Source organism: Dermacentor andersoni, chromosome 4 (genome assembly GCF_023375885.2).
Source record: "Dermacentor andersoni chromosome 4, qqDerAnde1_hic_scaffold, whole genome shotgun sequence".
In the NCBI taxonomy this organism is placed as follows: domain Eukaryota; kingdom Metazoa; phylum Arthropoda; class Arachnida; order Ixodida; family Ixodidae; genus Dermacentor; species Dermacentor andersoni.
In genome coordinates, this window is record NC_092817.1 from 175,650,995 (window position 1) to 175,674,579 (window position 23,585).

The 23,585-nt window shown below is 46.4% G+C and overlaps 1 protein-coding gene across 2 annotated transcripts in view; it reads right to left on the bottom strand.

Annotated features, from left to right (window-relative positions):
- LOC129384872 (uncharacterized) overlaps positions 1-23,585 on the bottom strand; it is a 50,164-nt gene that overhangs the window by 20,368 nt on the left and 6,211 nt on the right. For both annotated transcript variants that reach the window (XM_072287575.1, XM_072287574.1), the window contains exons 3-4: positions 22,542-22,657; positions 7,702-7,846 (exon numbers count right to left, since the gene is read on the bottom strand). In XM_072287575.1, the coding sequence (XP_072143676.1) occupies positions 7,702-7,846; positions 22,542-22,657 (261 nt within the window). The remainder of the gene's footprint in view (positions 1-7,701; positions 7,847-22,541; positions 22,658-23,585) is intronic.

A 23,585-nucleotide genomic window follows, 5' to 3' on the forward strand; every position in this document is an offset into this window, starting at 1 on the left:
TGGTTACGTAAATTTGACTTCAGGAGATTTGAATAAAGAAAGATTTGAATAGTTATACATTATATGGGCGAAGCTTTCACCTGACGACCAGCCTTGTGGTGGTAATTGAAGGCCGCTTTGAGATTGACACCACTGAGAATGCGTGTTCGAAAGAATAAAGAGAGAAATCTCACAAGCCTGTCTTAGTACGCACTGTTTATTATTTAAGATTATCACTTATACTGAATCCCACCACAAATCACTAATTCGTAAGTACGAGAAGAAAGGGGCTTAACCTAGGGGCCCCATTTCTGATTTCGATTTCTGAAGCAAAATCCGAAGGTTGTGGGATCGTTCCCAACCTGCGGCAAGTTGTTTTTCTTTTTTCATTCACTTTCATTTTCACTAATTTAGCGTTTCTTTGTTTCCCTTATTAAGCACAAGTAATTTCCCCTATGTTGTCCTATGTGTCAGTGTTTGTTGGCTCCTGATAATTCGTAAGTACGTTACCAGTAAAATTCACCGAGCTAGAATTCAACCTAACAACACTGCCTGCACGCCAGACACTATTCACTATGCGACACGATAGTCACGTCGCAGCTCTTGAGATAATGGTATCAGTTCTAAGTACGAGAGTTGATTCATAAATAAGGTTCCCAAAGAGCTCCAGCCACACCGGAACGTGCGAGGAGAAATCCGGCAATACTGCTGCGCGCGACTGTTCACCCACTCTCTATTCCCTCCGGCTGCAGTTCGCTGCGCCGCTCATTCTTGGCTTAGCAGCCATCCGACATAGAGGTTCCTATTGTTGACCCTCACGAAGTGCGAGATTCGTTCCGTGATTCACTTTTTGCGCGCCAAAGCGACTTCAGCTGTGGATATTCATCTTGAGTTGACAGACTTGTATGGCGAGAAGTGTGTGTCCGTTCAACACGTCAAAAGGTGGTGCAGGGAGTTTAGTACCGGCCGGAAGGAAGTCCACAATGAAGAACGGATTGGAAGACCATGAAGTTCGGAGGCGGTTATGCAGATGGTCCATCGAGAAGTGCTTCAAAACGGGAGATCGCAGCACCTTCGGGTACAGCAAGCAAACGGTGTCTATCTCCTCCTCTTAAGATATATTTTTGTCGTGACTTGCTGATTAATATAAATGGCCGTCTACATTGGCAGAAGTGCGATCAAAAGAATATAGAGAGGTTGATTCTAAAAAAAAAGCGTATCATTGCTTACGTACTGGAAACGTCCATAGTAAAGCATCTTCCAGAATACAGCACCTGATCTGCAAATGGGGGGGGGGGGGGGGGCACCGCAAGCTTAATGATATCAAAGGAGCTACGCTACCTAATTTATTACATACGAGTACACACATTTACTTATGATCCTATACAAAATAAGGGGCACTATAACGCAAGTGATTCCAAATTTTTCTATTACAATTCTTCATTCAGCCCTCCGCGATTGGTCAAAAACATTTTTGGACCACCCCACTTCGCCTCTCTGTCACGCGACGTCAGGAAAACCGCGATAGCTTCCCATTTGATATGACCTATACTCACTGATTATGCTTGATTGGAACGTACAAAAAATAGTTATTTCTCATTCGATGCCTTTTCCCCATTCTCCATCGGCTATTGGCCAACATATTTCGGGCTGCAACCCCTACACCGGCCGGTCACGCGACGTCACAAAACCGCGAAAACTCACCGTTTCAAAGTGACGTGTACGCGTTGAAGACGCATTAATAGGCCAAACAAAACTGATTTTTTTTTTCGGAATAACCGCAGGCTGTCCCGTTCCGAAACGAAATAAAAGATGGCTGCCGCTGATTGCTCAAGTGCTGGCTACTCATACCTGCCGGAGAGCATGGTTTATTTGCATACGATAAAACATTTTTTCATGACCGTCTGACGTTTTCGAGCACTTTCAGCATGTTTACGACCTCGCTCTGCCAACTCCTCCTTGCTGAGGACCCACTTTAGCAGCATCTTAGCCTTCCGTTGCACGCTGCCGCGATTTCTGACCAGCCACTGCAAGCTAAGTAAGGGAAGCGGACCAATCAGAGACGCCAGCACCACGCTCTTCATCCGGTTATCGATTTTCATTGCGCTGGCTCGGCTCCAACGAACCCTCTCCACTTGAGCCTGCTCCTCGCCTCCTGGAAGCGAATTATAAACGAAAAACCGCTGAATGTAGGCAATGTTATTCGTTTTGAAAGCAAGGAAAAGTGACCTCCTTAAAACTAAAAGGGCGTTTGATTGGGTTGTTGAGGCAACCCTGCGGTTTACCGCCTAATGCTTGCATCGGCGGTTACGCAAATTTTACGTCAGGAGATTGGAATAAAACACACTGGAATAGTTTGACCTTATCAGGCCCAAGCTTACGCCTCGCGTGAACGAAGCTCTGTGAACGAGTTGTTTACATCGAGGATTATGATGCTTAAATTTAAATTAATTCAAATTTCCGACTAGCAAAATGCGTAGCACGCACTCGCAAACAAATATAATGTGCAGAAACCATCTACGACCATTGTCAATGTAAGGGAACAGCCCGAACTAAGGAACGAATGTGCCAGCGAATGAATGAACTTGAAAGCGACTGTCCCGTCCCCCTCCCTCGTGCTCTTCGCAACTCGGTTGCGTGAGAGCTAACGCGTGACAGTGCCCTTTCGCAGCGCATTCATCACCGCTTCGTGGCGTGAGAGCATGCACCCTTCCCTCGGCGGCTTCGACGGTGAGTTGAGGGACGCAGACGAGCACTTGAAGGCAACCTGAACAGCGACTGCACAGCTGCGTTTTAAGCGCAAACATAACATAAAGGCCCAGCGTGCCAATCAACGACGTTCTATAAGAATCCACTGGACACATGCAAGTATGCTTACAGCTCCAGACCTAGCGAACGCACCCCTTGACACAAGATACGGCACTCATGAAGTGGCGAAAGGAGTTCGCGAGCATCGGAATCACCGCACATTGCATGCGCCGTTCCGACGCCCTTACCGCTCAGTAACGCGCAGTGCGCTGTACCTCGGAGTCACGTATGATATCTATTTGAAGAAGCAAAAAAAAAAAAAACATGTCAGTTCCGCCTACCGGAACACATGATCCAGGCGCGAATAACTCAGTCTTTTGCCCAATGCACGCCACCAGTGCACCGCAGGTCTCGAAGGGATATGGCCGCGGCGCTCGCCGTGTAGCTTTGAGGTATCCTGAAATTTCTTCCAGTGACTCGAGATCGGGACGGCTAGTGCAGCTACGTGCAGCTGTAGTTCGTGTGCGCAGCGCTTGCTGTGTCCACAACAGGGCTGGAGTGCGCGCTCGCGCTCTCCTGCTCCAGTCTGGCCGTGCTAAGGGGTGCAGACCGGCTTTCTCCTGCACCACCTTGATGGGCGGATTGTAGAAACATCCAACTTGAACATTCGAAGACCTGTCCATAACGGAACAAGAAACAATGTCTGCCAAGGCGTCTAGCCCGGAGCAGCCAGGAATAAACGCGCGCTGGAAAGTCTAAGTGTGGTCTGACCTTAAGTTTTGCGTGGCTCGAGGCTGGTTGAGTGTTTTAAGGTATTCGAAATTAGCATGACTAAAACTGTTAATTAACACGGCAAGCTGGGCGAGTTGATGATTGAACATGTTCCTATGGGTGGGCAGCGCAACTCGGGTGGAAGACGAGAGGAAGTACACTCATGATTACACTCAGGAAGTGCACTTAGATTGACTCATGAACTGCCGAGTAAGAATGAAATTCAGTTTGTGGATTTGCAGGTAAGGTTAACACAGCAACATATTTGTTGTCAATATAACCCCAGGACAAGCAAACCAATTCTAAACTACGCCTCGGCACACTCATCATCATCATCATCATCATCATCATCATCATCATCATCATCATCATCATCATCATCATCAGCCTAGTTACGCCCACTGCAGGGCAAAGGCCTCTCCCATACTTCTCCAACTACCCCGGTCATGTACTAATTGTGGCCATGTTGTCCCTGCAAACGTCTTAATGTCATCTGCCCACCTAACTTTCTGCCGCCCCCTGCTACGCTTCCCTTCCCTTGGAATCCAGTCCGTAGCTCTTAGTGACCATCGGTTATCTTCCCTCCTCATTACATGTCCGGCCCATGCCCATTTCTTTTTCTTGATTTCAACTAAGATGTCGTTTACCCGCGTTTGTTGCCTCACCCAATCTGCTCTTTTCTTATCCCTTAGCGTTACACCCATCATTCTTCTTTCCATAGCTCGTTGCGTCGTCCTCAATTTCAGCAGAACCCTTTTCGTAAGCCTCCAGGTTTCTGCCCCATATGTGAGTACTGGTAACACACAGCTGTTGTACACTTGCCTTTTGAGGGATAGTGGCAACCTACTGTTCATGATTTGAGAATGCCTGCCAAACGCACCCCAACCCATTCTTATTCTTCTGGTTATTTCAGTCTCATGATCCGGATCCGTGGTCACTACCTGCCCTAAGTAGATGTATTCCCTTACCACTTCCAGTGTTTCGCTACCTATCGTAAACTGCTGTTCTCTTCCGAGACTGTTAAACAGTACTTTAGTTTTCTGCAGATTAATTTTCAGACCCACCCTTCTGCTTTGCCTCTCCAGGTCAGTGAGCATGCATTGCAATTGGTCTCCTGAGTTACCAAGCAAGGCAATATCATCAGCGAATCGCAAGTTGCTAAGGTATTCTCCATCAACTTTTATCCCCAATTCTTCCCACTCCAGGCCTCTGAATACCTCCTGTAAACATGCTGTGAATAGCATTGGAGATATCGTATCTCCCTGTCAGACGCCTTTCTTTATAGGGATTTTGTTGCTTTCTTTGTGGTGGACTACGGTGGCTGTGGAGCCGCTATATATATCTTCCAGTATTTTTACATATGGCTCATCTACACCCTGATTCCGTAATGCCTCCATGACTGCTGAGGTTTCGACTGAATCAAACGCTTTCTCGTAATCAATGAAAGCTATATATAAGGGTTGGTTATATTCTGCACATTTCTCTATCACTTGATTGATAGTGTGAATATGGTCTATTGTTGAGTAGCCTTTACGGAATCTTGCCTGGTCCTTTGGTTGACAGAAGTCTAAGGTGTTCCTGATTCTATTTGCGATTACCTTAGTAAATACTTTGTAGGCAACGGACAGTAAGCTGATCGGTCTATAATTTTTCAAGTCTTTGGCATCCCCTTTCTTATGGATTAGGATTATGTTAGCGTTCTTCCAAGATTCCGGTACGCTCGAGGTTATGAGGCATTGCGTATACAGGGTGGCCAGTTTCTCTAGAACAATCTGACCACCGACCGGGGGAGTCGGCACACTCAAAACTAGTCAAATGAGGAATTGCTATGACGTGTTCAGTTTTCCGCACTTAGAAAGTCATGCCACCACCTCGCCAATCTGAGCTTTTCGCAACAACTCATACGTCTACAGAAGGCCGGTTTTCCAAAATCTATTATTGTGTCAGTATGTGGAGGGCTAGTGAAGAAAATAAAAAAAGGGAAGCACCCCAAGTACAGATCGAAAAAGTTAAAAAGTACGCAGTCAACCCTTCTGTACATGAGATGAGGCCTGGGTTAAAAAAGACAGCCATGGAATATGGTGTTCAAGTAGTCTTCTCAGCAAAGAACTCGTTAAACAAGATTTGCAATCTTGTCAATAGACCTAAACAGGCGTCCAAGGCTATGGCCAGCGTCAAACACTCGGGGCAGCTTGTGGCATGCTCGGTGGGAGTGGGAGATTTTGCTTAGGCAAACTTATGTTTGAAGAAGCGGAAATATTGTATAAAAATATTAATGAAATCAACCGCGAGGTTGTGGAAGCCTACTTCATGCATGTGAACTCAGGCACATGCTTCAGCCAGACTTCTATCACTCTTCAGGATAAAGAAACTGATTTTTTGAATGGGAAGATAAGCTAACACCCTTGTAAACGTCACTTTACACGTACTTACATTTTCTGTATATTGTAGTCCCTTGTTTGAAAAAATAAACCAGTTGTTAGTGTGAGCTCATATTGTGTGCTTTTTCTCGTCTTACGTCCGGGTTGCGCTGCCCACGCATAGGAACATATAAAAATGTTAAGCAGTGTGGGAACAGTTTCATTCTTGCGTCTGCAGCCGTGGTCGAACTTGATCAGACGATAGTCGGCTTCCTCCGAAAGTACGTCGGATTTATCGAAATTTTAAACGCATATTTTCGCTTACTTCATCCTGTTTTTAAAATGCTGCAATAAATATATACAGTAACAGTAGCAAGAAACGCTCTGGTCCAGACACCTTGACTGATCTCAGCTATCAGCCAATGGCAACCGCCTATGGGAAACTTGTATATCACGACATATGAAAGCCGCCGGCAGCTTGGAAACGTGTGAGGAGAAGACCGTGTTGAAAAAGAAAGTGAGCGAAAAAGGTGATATAGTGCTCTGCTTCTGAGCTCCATGCATCGCGCACGAATGCAAAATTTGGCTGAGAAGTTCACAGCAGCGTATGCTATCTGTGGACTGTGTTTCTCATAAATCTCGAAGGATAGGCAGCGCTCCATTAGGCCAGCAAGCTCTCCGATCGACATACATATCTTGAAATATAATGTGACTTACGTTTAAATATTTATTTGTCCGTAACGTAAGATAAAGGAAAGCGATTGTAATGACATTATTATTAGTTTTGGAGCCGGACTAAAGCCATCGCCGTGGTGCTTTGTTTGTTGATCAAAGCTTACCGGCAGCCAGCTTTGCTTAAAATGCTAGGGCAGGGGCGCACTGTTAACATAAACCCAACTAAGTGGTTGAGAGGCCAGGGCCACGATAGGTTTCGATGCTCCCATTTTAAAACCGCCTGCCTGCTGTGTTTGCATAGTGGCTATGGATGATGCGAAGCACAAGGTAGCGGGATCAAATCTCAGCCGCAGCGGCCGCATTTCCATGGAGGCAAAACGGAAAGAAACCCGTGCGTTGGATCTACGCTGAAAGGCGCCAGGTGGGCAAAATTAATCCGGAGTACCCCACTGCTGTTTGCCTCATCATCAGATCGTATGTTTCGCACGTAAATCACCAGGATAATAAAAAACAGTGCCTGCTGTCTTCTTTTTTTATTGTTTTCGCGTCACACTGTACAGTGCCTAAACAAAAGCTGCGGATACAAGAGCAGAAACGAACGAAAACGATCAGCCGACTTATTATCGGAAATCTGCCATAAAAGTAAACAAATAAACGGAACTCCACACAAAATAACGCCCAAGAGTAAATACTTGTACGAATTTGAATTGCAAGAGGGTGAAAACTTAGGCAACTTTACCCATGTTCATTCTGAAGGCGCAAAAGGGGACGGCGACTCAGAAAGGTAAAAAAACTAAATCACTCAAGGTGTGACGAATTGAATTCGTAACGCAGTCAGTGCACCAAGAAAGAAGGAATGATCATTTATATTAGAAACTCAGTTGCTGTTAGACGGAGAATGATACCAAAGTAACGAGTGAAAACAAATTTTGCTGAACATTAGTTAAAGCCTCAAGCGAGTATAAACGCAAGCCAATAAATAACAGCGTGTTTCTTGTAGCTACTTACGAGGCGAACAGGATAGGCGTCACCAACGACGTGTCGTAGTTAGACGGAGAATGATACCAAAGTAACGAGTGAAAACAAATTTTGCTGAACATTAGTTAAAGCCTCAAGCGAGTATAAACGCAAGTCAATAAATAACAGCGTGTTTCTTGTAGCTACTTACGAGGCGAACAGGATAGGCGTCACCAACGACGTGTCGTAGAAGCCGTTTGGACGTTATTGTTGGTGGTACCATGTGGCAGTCCGAGTACATGTAGTCGGGTTCCGGGTGATGCCCAATGGCGACAAAGATGTCCACAGGGTGAGATCTGTGCCAAATAGAAATTGTAGCTCCTGTCAATGTGTTTAATGTGCGAGAAATCAGGTGCGGTAATCTAAACGAGACCTCCAGTGGCACTACAACTGCTGCGCAAGTATCCGTGTTGTATATATGCGTACATATTCGCTGCAGCTTCAGCCATCTTTAACTATTTTGACTCTAAGACGCAACATAATCTTGACTTCATTTGGTATGCATATCCCCACCTTTAGATTTGTGCCCAGTTCTGGTTAATTAAGCTTACGAATTTCCAGATAAATCTGAGAAACTCCAAAAAAACGCTCGCCGGTAAAATTAGTTATTATTCTGTTTTATCGAAAAACTGATTTTGAGGGCACGTAACCTTCAAGTACTCCTAGATGGCTTTTCTTTCTCGGACTTCTTGACAATGCATTTTGCCGCGAATACCGCAGCGCGTGACATCTTCAGAAAAAATCCACACGCCAAAGCGCAACAAACTGGGCTGGAAATACGAAGACACAATAAACAAGTTTTCCTAGTAAGAAACGGCGCTGGTTCTGCTCGCGTACGCTGCTGTCTTCGCCACGACAATACCTGCGCCTGCAGTTGCGCACTACACGCCCATAAATGAATTCTATGCGTCACTCTCTGCAGCTGGGAACCACAACGCATAGATGCAGTTTCTGCACGCCTCCGCAGCCCCTAGGTCCGGTTCAGAATTGTATGCCCTAAACTGGGCCTCCTGTCCTCAGTTCTTTGCGTACCGAACACAACCGGGCCATCTGCTTCGCGCGTGGCTTTGCTGGCCATGCGGCATGGTTCTGCCGCTTACGAGGTTGGTACCTTCTCGACTCTGCGATGCCATAGGACAATGCTCCTGACTCCCCATTACGATACGCTACACCAGTTCCGCACTTCTATTCCTCGTCTCTTATTCCCCAAATCTTCAACACTTCGGTCTTCATCGCTCCTTCTACATTCATTGTTCCCCGTTAACCATCACCCTCCAGCCATGCAGGTGGTAAACTAAGAGGTGCAGTTCTGCAGGCGGGAACTGCCATCTCGTCGAAATGCTCAAGGCTTCATTTATTCCTTGAAAACAATATAGAAGTTTATGCCTAAGCTATTGCTGCTCATGCACTTGTCAACACGGGTGCCGCCATGTCAGTGGTTGCCGACCAGATTCGCCGTACCACATTATAGCACTATGAGTTATTGCTTCTCCACTGGGCTCATGCCATCATTCTAGGCTGGGGCTTCCTCTCGTCTCAGCACGCAGTTATCGCTTGAGCTTGTGCATCCATCTTCTGCTCGAGTGTTCGTTGTTAACGATACGGATATTCCAGCTTACCGTGCCTTGTGCCCGTTTCCTGTGCTGCATTCTCCATATCCACAGTGCTCTTCAAGCCGTCTAAACTGGCTGCATGCCTTCATCCCTTCATGCTTCCTTTTGCTCATCTTCCCGTTCGTCTGGGTTCCAGTGCACTTTATATTTGGTATCCGCTTTCATGCTCATCAAGCTTTCATCATAGCGAATGCCTCGGCTCTACTGACGAATCCCCCACGAGCATTGTCTACGATGCGCCTGATGACTCTTCGCCTCTTCAGGTTGAAGCCATGGCTTTATCTTTCCCTGCGTCTGAGACGGCATGTAACAGACTGTTTCCTCGGTATGTCAATCCTAACCTCACTCTGAGTCAGCGCGCTTGTAGTCTACTTTCTTAGCCCTTTATGTACTCATTTTATATCCAACAGCAATGTTTAGGACGTGCCTCCAGAGTCGTTTATCACAATGACACTGGCAACTATGCGCCAATGCGCTACCACCCATATCCGCGAAGGAGCGCTGCGTCACCGAAGAGCAGAAGGAGATATGCTCAAACGCAGAATGATGCAGCCTTGGCACAGCCTCTGGGCCTCTCCAGTAGTGCTGGTCTAAAAGAAAGATGTCACAAATCGTTTTCGTGTGGGCTATCGACGACTCAACAAGACAACCTGGAAGGATGTTTACCCTCTTCCTTGTATGGACGACGGACTGGACTGCCTCCAAGGCGATGAATTCTTTCTCGCCCTTAGACTTACAATACGTTTATTGGCAAGCTCCGATGCCTGAGGCAGATCGCCCTAAAACGGCATTCTCACTCCTGATGGCTTATATGAATTTACTGTGATGCCCTTTGGTTCGCGGAATGCGCCTGCCATATTTGATATGATTACGGATAATTTTCGCCTTGGCTTCACATGGCAGACATGCTTTTGTTATCTCGACGACATTGTCATCCTTTCCCTGGACTATCCTTCTCACCTACTCCGTCTCGAACGCATGCTCACTTGCCTCGCCAATGCTGGACTACAGCTCAACATAAAGAAGTGTCGCTTCGCCATCCGGCTGCTAGTCGACCTTGTCCACGTTGTTCTGAAGAATGGTGTGCTCCCAGACCCAACCAAACTACAAGCCATCGCTCAGTTTTCATGAATGACGACCATAAATTAACACCTTAACTTCGCCACAATAATAGAACCTTTGACGCAGCTTCTCGCTAGCAACCCTGACCTTTCGGCCTATAGTCGCCGTCTTGCGATGTCGCGTTTCCGATGCTGCATTGTATTCTAACTTCACCCTGGATCCTCAGGCATTTCGATCCAAGCGAAATACCTACGGATGCCAGTGGCATCGGCATTGGCGCTGTTCTTGCTCAACGAAAGGCTGGCTTCGATGAGTACTTCGCTGCCTCCGCCAGCCGCGCGATCACTAAAGCGGAAGTCACCCATTCCGTTACGGAAAAAGCATGCTTGGCTGCCATTTGGGCAATAACTAAATGCCGTCCTTACTTCTACGACCGCCCACTTGACATCATAACTGAGCACCAAATCCTCTGCTGGCTGTCGTCGTCAAAAGATATTTTAGGTCGGCTGACGCGATGGGTGTTGTACTGCTTTGGCCATAAGCATTGGGGCGCGGAAGCGCTGTCTCACTCCCCTGTGTCAGGCCAGCCCGATTTTCCGGAAGATGCAATGTGCGAATCCTGCATTAACGCCACGCACATGCTTTTGGAGCAGCAGAAGGGTCACTAGATTGTTGCATTCCTGTTTTTTCTATCGCACTTCTCAGCGCCTTCTCCTGACCGTGCATTGCGTCGCCAAGCACGCCACTTCGCAGTTTGTGAAGAACAGCTATACCACCATAACTACCTGTCGGACGACCGCAAATTCTTACTTGAAGCATCTACGCTCAGACATATGTGCAGCGTTTCACGACGACTAGCAATTCGTGCCTGCAGAAGTAACAAACATACGCGCGCCTATGACTCTATTACTATTGGCGGGGAAGGTACCAATTCGTCCGCCTATATGTCAGCTCCTGCCTAGCATGCCAACGCTGCAAGGATCATCTTCATCCCTCAGCGAGCCGCTGAGGGACGATACTCCACTGCAACCATTGCATTACCCAGTACGTACCTTTGACTGTGTCCGAGTTGATTTTTATGGGCCCCTTCTTGATATTTCGAAGAACAGCCGCTCGGTAATTGTGGTGATCAACCACCTTACACACTACGCGGAAACTTCGCCTCCGCCCGACGCGTCTGCGCGTGATGCTGCCTGGCTCCTCTTGCGCCACATCATACTCCGCCAGGGATCACTCAGAGAACTGCTTAGTGACAGGGCTCTCACTGACCTTATAGAAGCCCTAATCAAGGAATGACACGTAATTCATCTTACCACAACTGCATACCCTCCGCAAGCTAATGGTATGACTGAGCGCTTTAACCGCACTCTTGGCGGCAAGTTGGCCATGTAAGTCGCATCTGACCAGACCAATTGGCACCGCGTTCTACCTTTTGTGACGCTTGCTTATAACCGCGCCACCTTGACGACTATGGAATTTTCCCCATTTTTTCTTCTATACAGACGCGAGCCCTCCTGCACACGGAGTGAACGCAGTCCACTACTCTTTCCAAAGCTGCTGCACGCGTGGATGAGTCCCGAAAACTCGCCCGCACATATACTTCGGAACACGAGAAGCGCCAGAAGCACCCCGCCTCTGCTGCTCTCTCTCTCTCTCTCTCTACATATATATATATCTATATATATATATATATAAACTATTCCCGCCGGCAGTCCTATCATGAGGTCAGTCAAACGTCTCCTGTGAACTATATGATGCAACTCCGGGAGCCACCCTTGGGTAAGCGCCGCCAGGGGCGTGAAATCGCGCAAGTTGCTAAAAGCTTACTTCGACCCACCTGGAAAATTCATTATAACCGTAGGTCGCCAGGATGGCTCCCCTTCTCTGGGGATGTGATTGTTTTGCAGAAGAACAAGAAGCATGCACAGCTTCGAGGAGAAACAGACTACGAGTTGGTGCCTTGTGCCTGCATTGCCTGCTATAGTATATGAGGGCTTGATTAAAGCAGAATGCCTTTCACGACTTCTTTCACTGTGCATAACTTCTACAAAGAAGTAGTTAGCTTGGTGGCTCACACTTTGTCGCTGTTTGTTTCTTCACCATTGCCACCACGCAGCAATACTATAGCCACAAGTTGAAACGAAAATAAGCTGTAATTTGTGCCGTTGAAGGGATGCCCCTGCGAGCTTAGAACAATCGTGTGTCGCCTATCGTAAGTTCATTGCACGCTCTTATCGCATCGATACGGGACCCTCCTCTTATCAGCATAATTGCAGGATTGTGTTATACAGGGTATATTCTTTAGCTGCACGAAATTTTTAGACAGTGTTCTGTGGCGGATAGCACAATTCTAATCCTTGATCTAAATTACTCATGAGGCATCCATTACTTCTACGAGAGGTCAAAATACTTAAATAAATGAATATTACAATTACGTTAATTACCTTTTTAATTATTAACATTACTGCCAGTACTTCAACGTACGAATTACAGCTGATGAGTTCGCATAGCTTTTGTTCTTCAATGAATAAAACAGCGTTTTCATGAAAAAAAGACTGGAAGGCAAATGCATTTTGTTCCACACTGAAAATTATCACTTCGAAACTGGTGCCGTCCGGAGAACCCTTTATAAGTGGATTCGCCTTGCGAACTCAGCGGCTATAATTGTACATTGAAGTACGCCGCCTAAAGTAAATAATTGGAAACACCAATTGGCGTATTTGCGTTAATTATTCAATTGAACAATTTCATTACTCGTACAAGTAGTTTAGATAAACGGTTGGAATTCTGATATCTGCCATAGGCAATTTTTAAAAATGTGGTGCAGCTACGAAAAAGGCACCATGGATTTGCGCCATGGCACAACGTTTGCATGAACATTGCACAGGGCTTGCATTATCAACGTTATATCGTAATGGCATCATTTTGCGCAAACATTTGGGACATTAGCGTTAGGTTATTTAGTTCACGAGTTTTAGGTGCCAAAACCACGATATGAGAATATGTACAACCTGGCGTTCTTTAACGTGTGCCCAATGCAGGCCACACGGGTGTTTCTGCATTTCGCTCCCAGCGAAGTGCGGCCGCCGTGGCCGGGATGTGACGAAGCGCCCTGGGGCATAACAACGCAACGCCAAGGCCACTGCACCAGCATGATGGTTCATTAGCGTTGTGCTTTGAAATAATTTAATTTATAATTTCTGTAAACATCAACGAAAGCTTCCCTGATCACTAATTTCTGTATGTTCGGGCCTCCTCCGCTCCATTTTTTCTCACTGAATGTCCCGTCATTGCCAACACAAGAGCACCGCTCTTGTGCCGTTGTCCTCACCGTCGTGCGAGATCTATTGCTCACAGGGGGCATTAAAATTTGCCCCTCGGAAGACACGCTCGCCAGTCTTTTTGTTATAAAGATTTCATTTTTTGATAGAGCAATAGATTAGGGAAAATTCAGCACATCAAGAACGCCAGCTCTGGACACCACACTAATCTTTTTTGGGACGAGCACACGTTCGAAAGAAATAAATTGTACTTTTTTTGCAACTAAGACAATAAAGGAGGTATTTGTGGGACGAATGGCAATGACACGACATATTGAATTTAACGTGTCGCTGTATGCAAGCACTGAATGTGTTCTGGGGAGGTTTAAAGCCAACGTGCCGCAGCCTTCTGAAATATGAGAAAAAAGAAATCAATGCCAATAGACCCAAAACTTGTAGTTAAGGGAGTTTGCTGGGCTGAATGCAGGGCTTTTGAGCCATTTAACCTATTTGTCTAAAATTTAGTGCGAAGGATTACTCTCTTGTCATTACAATACATTTCGAGAATGTCACCCTAGCGCGAACAGAAAGAAGTTATGGTGATCATATTAAGCAGTTCAATGTGTCAACTTAGGAAAGCTGGCATTTGAAGAATAATAAGGATGTAAAATATACTTTTCAATATATACTTTCTAGGTGGCCTATGATGAAGGATAAGCGGAACCACTTTCTTTTTAGAGTGTTTCTGTAAAAATTTTGCCACTGTTAGACCAAGTTTGTTTTTGTGTCGTCACGATAGGCATATATTACTTTGATTGTGTTCGAAGAAATTTAGAAACCTAACAACTACCTTACCCTTTTCATGACAAAATTTCAATCTAGAAGCGACTTTGAAAGCAGTTCATGGCAAAGCAGTTTGGATACAATAGATTTCTTCAGAGTGTTCCTTGGCCAAAACATGCAAATTGAGAAAAAAATCTATTCAAAGATGCCAGAACAAGCTACTAAACTTTATTGTGGACGGTGATCATTCAACAGCCCATACTGTATAATTTGTACCCCCTTCTTCAAGACGACACTGCCTGTTGACAGGTGCGTCAAGTTATCTTCTGTTTTTCTTTTTCGGATTAGACTTGTCGAGCACCGTTGTCTGTGCTCGTGAAATGCTTCCCGAAGTTTCATGCTGGACTTGCTATGTCATAGGAACTCCACAATCCAGCCCCAGCTCATCGAGTACTCTCTCGATGTCGCGTGCATCCTCATGGAACTATAGCAGAGCTGATGTTCCAGCGATGCTACAGTCTCCACTGTTCTCAGGAATGCGAACGCCACTCTAATGCAATGGAAGGTTCAATTGCACTCGGCCTCCACATTTTCAAACATCGTGCAAGGTAATATGTATTACTGTGCCTGTTCCATAAAAACACTACCTCTTTTGCAAGGTCTCGGCTGAAGGCTTGGCGGTGGATACTTTGCACCGACGCCATATTGGCATCAAGCAGGGCTTTATGGCAATTGAAGTCCCCGTGTTCACCAATTGTAGTTTGATCGTGATAGACAAATCTGAGTTTCAGTGTTCGTTTGCCATTCAATAAAGACTCGTCGTGACTCAAAACATTCAAGTTTTGTCGTCTTTCCAGCAAATGCAGCTGCAGGTTTCGTTTGCCACTCAATCGCGGCCAGCGATAGCGGAAAACATTTTCTTTGGCACCATTTCTTCACGTTATGCTGCAGCCCCAATAAGTCTGTCATGACTAAAGAGCGCAGGGAACTATCTTTTTAACGAAGGCACTCACTCTGCGGGGAGTTTCTCTAGTGTTCTGCAGCCATGTTTTCGCAATAGAGCTCAGGAGTGCGTGGGTGGCCGGGTGGGTGGGTGGATGGATGGATGGATGGATGGATAGATGGATGGATAGATGGATGGATGGATGGATGGATGGATGGATGGATGGATGGATGGATGGATGGATGGATGGATGGACGGACGGACGGACGGACGGACGGACGGACGGACGGACGGACGGACGGATGGACGGATGGACGGGTGGATGGATGGATGGATGGATGGATGGATGGTATGAGCATCCCCTTAAGAACGGGGTGGTGGGTTGCGCCACCAAGCTCTTGCTGTTATGCTGCCCAATGCCCTACCTAAGAAAAAAAAGCACAATGAATTGCTATAACCAAACTTTCTGACCCCTTATTGTGAATTTTGTTTTCTACGTGTCCGCTTTTTGTCGTTTCCCTGCTTTTCTTTCATCAATCTTTCAATCGCCTCTTACTAATCTCTGCTGCGGACGTGTTTACGTTCACCCTGCTCTCGCTTAACCCAAGGGCTTCAACGAGTCAAGTGGTGCCTAAATCTACCGCTGGACAGGTATCTTCACAGTCTATTAAAGCATGCTCTGTTGTTTCCTTAACTTTACCGCAGCAAGCACATGCTTCTTATTCCTTACTATATCTCGCTTTATAGGTGCGTGTTCTTAGGCATCCAGATACCGCTTCGAAAATTAACGAGCTTCCCTTTGAGTTATCATAAATTGTTTCTTTACTGACTTCGTTTCTTTCCACTTAAGTAGTTACTCATGGCAGGTTTCTTTTCCATTGCTGCCACCCATGAGATTATTTCAGCCTCTCTGACTTTCCGCTTGACGTTCTTTGTTGATTTGTTGCTCACCCTACAGGCCACATACTTGCTGGTAAGCTTCCTAGTTATTTTCCTCCACTGTGAATCATTCTTTTTTCTGTACAAATACCTCAACACTCTACCAGCCCATTTTCCTCCATATTCCTCAGCCGTCCTTCATAATCACTTTTACAGTGAGCTTCCCTCACTTCAGAACTTGTGCAGCCCATATCACCCTGCACAGCTTCACTTGTAGTCTTGCCGTGAGCGCCCAATGCGAGGCGTCGCACTGAGCCTTGGTTGCCATGGAGTCTTCATTGTACGCCTGATTTCAAACAAACAACCGCCTTCCCAAAAATAAGCCTTGGAACCATTGCACCTTTCCACGTAGCCTGGATCATCTCGTAACTATTGTATCCCGACCGAGCTCTGTGCTTGATTGTGGCTGCATTTCTCTTCCCCATTACTGTTATTGTTTTTTCCTGTGTTTTCATATATCTATTACCTTCGTTTATCCATATACCAAGATATTTATATTCTTTTACTCGAGGTATTTCCTGGCCCTGTATTGCCACTGTCTGTTCACTGTTTTCATTGAATACCATTACACCTGATTTTCTAACGGTAAATTTCAGACCTAGATTCTCGCCTTCCTTGTGCTTGTTAGCTAGAAACACTATGTCGTCCGCATAAAATAAACCTACAAGCTGCTGCTCTGCTACTGTACCCGCCTATTTGTATGGGACATTAAACCCGATAATACTTCCTCCTAGCGCCATCTCCATCCTCACCATGTACATCATAAACAGCAGTGGTGATAAAGGGCACCCCTGCCTCAGTCTCTTGTTGATATCAATTTCTCCACGCTCCTTATCCCTTCCCATTCAATGCAAATGGCATTTTCTAGGTAAATCTCTCTCAAAAGCTGTAGACAATCGTCGCCTAAGCCTTCCCCTTCCAGATTATCCCACAAAATGTTGCGGTCTACGTTGTCATACAATCCTGTAATGTCTAAACAGTCCAGATATAACGGTCTGATTTCTACTCTAGATATTTCCATACACTGAGTAAGAATGAACAAGTTTTCATCCATACGCCTACCTATTCCGAAGCAGTTATGAAGTTCTCCCGAAATGCATTGTTATCTGCCCATCCTTACAGCTTTGATTTGATTGCCTGCATTGCTAACCTGCAGATTACCGATGTAATGGTCAGTGGTCTATACGACTGAATTCTATCTTTCTCCCCCTTATCTTAATAAATTCCATTCATTCTAATTTGTCGCCAACTGTCTGGTATTCTAACTTTTAAAGTTTTTTTTCTTCTGCTTACACCAGAGGTTCCTTACTTTTTGGTCGTATTCCTAGGTCCTCGTCTAGCACTGTGGCTGTGCGCCTAGGAATTTTCTCTTCGGCTTTCTTCCCGTTGAAATTTTCCAGCACCAGCTCCTTTTCCACCTGGGTCTCTCTCATGCTCTTTTTTTTTTCTCAAATACAACTTCGTCATTGCCGTTAAAGCTTCGGCTGTTATTTTTCGGATTTAATTTATTGCTGCTTCCCATTCCAGTTTGTTTCCATCTTCGTCTAGGATATGCTGTTGTATTGTTGTTGACTTTCTGCCTAATAATTTTATGCAGTGCAAAAATATTCTAGGTGCGGCCTTCTCTTTCTCACCTATTTCTGACAACCAGAGTTCACTGTCACTTTTTACCTTTGCTTGCACCAGTATTTGAACCATAGATTTTTTTCTCCCGCTATATTTCTCATTTACTGGCCACTTCATCCTGCGGCAGCTTCGCTTTATTTGCCTGCCTGTGCTTTCGGGATGCCTTCTGTCATTCGGCGATCGCTTCTCGTATATCCTTGTTCCACCAGCTTTTCGTTTTCTTTTTTTTTCCTTTCCAAATAACGTGTTCTTTCTCTTTCCTTATTTCCGACGTTACTACACTTAGAGGCTCACTATATTCCCACTCTTTAATTTACCATTCGCAAAGTTCTTCCTTGACTCTTGTGACTATATTTGTTATTTCGACGTGCTTTCGACCGAGTAGTTTCGACGGCAAGTGCTGTCTATTGTCACGTGAAAAAATGTAATTTCCTTCTATTCTACATCGCGCATAACACCAGACTTAGTGAGAAGGTTCTTTAGTTGTTGAAGAATCGAAAACAACACTTGTCTAAATATGTTTATGTTTGGTGAAAATTGCGGCTTTAACCACAGATTCCCCCTTTACCTCTTCATTTGTGTGTGAACAATTGCATATACGCCAAGATAACACATCAAATGCAAACCAATTCATGAAAATAATAATATTTGAAACAGTTCGTATGCACCCTTAAGCACTTCTGATGCAACCTGTTAGGCAACATCTGAATGATACATTTAAGATGCCTCGCTAAAACAAGCTACCGTGTAGACGGCCGGGTGTTTGCTCTCCGCGTGGTTACGTTGTCACGTAGCGGTTCACTTCTTTCATTGTGATTGAGAATGTTTTACATCAGGCAAATTTTTAGAGTAGCTAGATAGCGTATTTACAAGTAGGCTCGACAATAAGTAGTTAATCTCGTATGTGACATTTCTGCTGCGAGTTCTCGCTACTGGTTGAACCGGCCTCAGTGCGCTGTTTTGTTAACAGTGCAGTCGATAAACGCACGCCGAGTTCCGTTTGCCGACGCGACTGCCTTGGAATTGTTGTCGCCGATGTCTTCTCTTGCACTTCGCTTTTTGTATTCCTATTACGCATTCATAAGACGTTTTGCATATTCCAGAAGTTTACGAGCACAGCCTTCCGCGTCGGATTTACCAAAGCGCAGCGTTTGTTTACATAGACATCTACAGCCGCAGATCGATGTTAGCTTCGGATATTGTGCGAATGGTGCATCGATAATATGAAATAATGTCCAAACGTAGCAAAACATCTATACCTGCGCACATGCGTCGTGTCGTTCCTGCCTGAGACGAGTGAATATGGGGGGCCGAACCACTTAAACGGCGAATGGGATCTAGACACATATATTATGGGCTGGTATTGAAGATTCTCGCTTTTCATTAACCTCATCATACTTACATTTTGCGCGTGCCATCAAATATTATTAGAGAAAACTGCTCAGTGCAAGCGCTTTCTTATAGGCCGTGTAGTTCTCTCCCGAAAACGCGGATGCCATCGCTGACACCGTTGGTAACTGAGCGAAGCGATTGTTTATGCTGCTGTGCGAAATGCACAGTCTTCTGTTTCTTGTTTGACGTCGAGATAAACAGTGCTTCTGTCGAATTAACAAATATGTCAGCATAACCACGTGCACAGACCCACCCTTCTACTCGCGGATGCGACAGGTAGCCTTCAGAAACGGTGACGTGCAGATGTTGGCACAGCGGTGTGTCGCCGCTTATTGCGTCGGCGCCGTGGGAAGTGAAGCGTAGTTGACATCAAATTGCTATAGGGCCACAACAAAACTATAACAGCACTTTTCGTCGCGACTGCTTATCTTTACTTCAGTTCTGCCGGTAGTGGGTGTACGAACTTGACGGGGCCAGGCGTAACTCAACCTTAGCTAAACAGCATGAACCGTGGCTCAAGCTTCCTATCCAAGCGATGTATATGCAAGCGAAGGCGCTGCGGCTATCGAGTTGTCGGTTGGAGGGCCCCTCGCGTAGGGTTCGATCGAACGATCATGATGGGCAGGCCGATTTTGTCAGTGCCGTTGACAAGAAAGCCCGTCGCGCTACAACTCGCGCCCGTCGGTTGCGTTGTTTACGGCATATAATGATACAATGTTATGAGCGACACACTGTGCTGAGTAGTCTGCCACTCATTGGTGTCAGCGTCTTGTCGGTCTCGTATCGAACCAGTGTTACCACGCCTTGAACGAGTATGTTAAGTCAGGCACGTTCTACCTCCACCAACAAGAAAGTGTCGACGCTCCAAGAAGACTTCATCAGCAATGTGGTGGTTTTTGAAGCGTAGCCCGAGTGTATCGATGAATTTGCTGGCCATCAATTTAGGGCGGTAACTACGTGGTTCACGGTGCAGTCCGAAAGAAACTTCGACCACTTTCTGCTTTAAAGTGGAGTTGCAGTTTACACGCTACGCACGTTTTTGGCAACGCACAGACGTAGAGCTATATACCAATGAAGTTTCAACGCGGTACGCGGCACGAGTGTTAGCTGTAGTCCGTGCGCTTTTTTAGCTCGACAGCTTTAAGGAGCTCGTGTCGCCGAAAAGCCGGTGTCGTCGGTGTCGGCGCCGGCGTCAGCGGCGTTGGCCGTGAGTGATAAATCCCAGAAGGCACTTCATAAATAAAAAAAACACCTTGCAACGTGGGCTGGTGGGAATCGAACCAGGGTCTCCGGAGTGTGAGACGGAGACGCTACCACTCAGCCACGAGTTCGTTCCTTCAAAGCACGACAAAATCGCCTCTAGTGAATGCGGTGTTGCCTTAGAAACGCGCCGTAGAACGTTATACTGCGGTGTATATCGGTAATTATGACCATGTAACTTACAGAAGTCGCAGTTTCACGAGTAGCGAAGTACGTTTCCGCTACATTTCTTCTGCGCTCTGCGCACACGCAGAGCCATCTTGCGGCAAACACAGAAGACGCCCTCCTCGCAATGTACGGCGCTGCCCCGACACGCGGTGCGCCACTCGTCTCATGATCACGTCCGCCTTCATGGCGTGCCGCGGCCCAGTTATCTGTGGCGATCGCGACGTTGGGTGGCGTAGATCGTTTGAGTAGGCGGTGCGAACGGGGTGCGATAACGCTATCGCGTTCCACTCTTGAAGGCGAAGCTTAAGCGTCCTCCAATTTTTTGTTCTGGGACTTTCCCCAAATATGAGACCGCGCGGCCGCACGCGCGACTCTTCCAAAACGTTTCGCGACTAATCCGCTAGGGCATTGTGCATGCGCAGTCGCGCCATGGAAAACGCGGATTGGGCGTGCGGGAAGACCGCGTGCGTCAAGCCACCCTCTGTCTCGGCTCTCTCTCCCACGCTTTTCCTTGTGTCCACAGCACACGGCGTGCAGGGCGCGATAGGCTCATATATCGCACTTCCGAGATTACACGGCACCACACGACGATCCTGACGCCAACGGTGATAACTTGCCTGGAGTGTTCTACAATCGCTATCCCATTAAAGGTACACGCATATGTATTAAGCAAAATTATTGCCGAAATTTTTATTGCTTTTAATGTTTGCCTAGCATGGAGCCCATGTGCAATACCGGCTGGGGCTTCGACACGCCCGTTTATAGCGCGATAAAGTAATCCGCATAAAAAGAAACAGCAGGTATGTAAGAGACAAGGCGTCGAGACGTGAACGCAAGGCTTTAATAAAAGAATGATGCGCTTAATTGAGTGAGTCCAAATTGTGAACGTTTGCTGCTTCATATGGCAAGTTTGTGCAAAAGAGGTCCGGCGGTGCACTGACGATACAAGCTCATTTGTTAGATACTTATCCTGTGGAGCGGCGTAAGACAGTCACGTTGAAGGCGACTGTCCTCCTCCTCCTCCGTAACCGCGAGAGGACAGGGCGGCGCAAAGTGAAAAAGCTTTTGATGAGCGCCGCGGGTGGCCCCTCTGCGCTCCCGAACAATGTACCCTTGCAGAAATGCCGCCGGTCATTAAGAAACCCGGCACCGCGAGCAAACGAAGCCACTCAGTTTAAACTATTGTCTCCTTTGCACGTTCAGTTCAATTGCACCGCTCTCGAAGCCGTCAGGATTGGTGGATGCTGCCCTGCAGCCTACACCACTGTTGCCGCGCCTTCGTTGGAGAGGCGTCCTCTTCGCATACGTTTCGCGAACCGTTTGAATCACAACCCGCATATACCGATCTATCCTACCTCTAGAAGGCGTTGCTGTGACGCGTCATAACCTGATCCGCTGGAATCTGTTGAATTAAACTAGCGGATGTAACATTTTTAAGAGGCCAACTATGTTGTCTCACGTGTGATTCGCGTTCTGAACGTCTGCGGTTTCACTTTTCCGAGTGCCTGTGGAGGTACGTGGCCAGCTACGCCCATAACGTTGAAAATATTCTAACAGGTAATCCAGCAAAGTGAATGTGTGACAGTGTTTGTATAAAAATAACGAGCCAATGAGTCGCTAAAAGCAAATGATCGCGGCAACCAATTTTCTATTGTTTAGAAGGAGAGGAGAACCTCTGTATCTCGGAAGTCTTATTTCCATTACTGACATGTAACAGACACTGTACCACGTACTAGCAGCTCAATTTCTGCGTGGAAGTATTTTGCTCCCCTATTCTGCGCTCTGGCGGCACTTTACAATTAAATAAATAAACGTGTAACCTGGAAATATATCAATATAGAAGTTTACTTCTCTGCCATCGTTTTTGTAACTCTAATCGATGCAGCTCAGTCGAAAATAGGTTTATGTTTGTGCGCTACGGTTCCTATAAATATCGATTTCTTACCTGATTTGCCGGGCAATTATTCGCGACCATGCTGGTTTAAGTAGAGGGAAGTGGAGTATGGTGTAACTTGGCCGGTGCACACTGTCCTTCTTGTCGTTCATCAAACTGGAGATCATCTGCATTAAGAGCACAGTTGCGACACCGCATGCGTAAGGCGCTTTGAAAGCGTATGAATATCGCAAGAGAGGTGTTAATGTAGAATATTTTTTTTTTCTGAAGCAATTGCATTATTCAATATTGAAGTAAAAAAAGCGCGCTGTCTCGCCCGAACGCGGAAGCATTGATAACGATACCCAAAGTATTTGAAAACAACACGCAGCAAGGTTCGTAGCTTTATCGGTCATAGGAATCGAAGCAAACATTTGCTCACTAAACAAAAATTAATAATAACAAGGATGGTATCGCGCGCGCGTGGTCAAAGGTGAATATATCTCACTCGATGATGCCGAACACTCCCAGTTTACAGCGGTGTCCTACTGAAGAGCGGCAGCAGTGGCGAGCGGATCACCCTTCGCGCTGCCTTTCTCGTGACCACGAATTAGGCGCGCCCGAGAGCACAGCGCACGCGATATAGGATCAGTGATCTCGTGTCGCTTATTCATTGCAGCCACCGCAGATTACCTCCAAGATAAAGGGCGCGCGCAACCGTGGGGCTCTGTAAAAGTTGAGACGCGTGTTAATCTAACACCCTCTAGAGCACTTAAGGCCTTCTGGCTGTACCATCTCCCCTTGAGATACGTCACGGAAAGGAGGCCCACATACAAGTTCCGTGTAGCGTGCTACGAAGCTACGAGCGGCGCGCCTGTGTTGAAAATTAGACGCGGAAGACCGAGTGGGCGACGACGGCGTTAACAATTCGATTAGTTCCGGGAAACCTGCCGCTCCTTGGATAGCTTCGGGATTAGAAAAGTCCTGGCATGCTGCGACATTCTTCCGAGCGCCCTTTTTTTCTCGACGTGAACCGTGCATGTAGTCTCTGCGCTTGAGCTGCGATTGCGGTTCTGTGTCCGGCAAGCCTTCATTGCCGCGGAATGTGGATGAAGT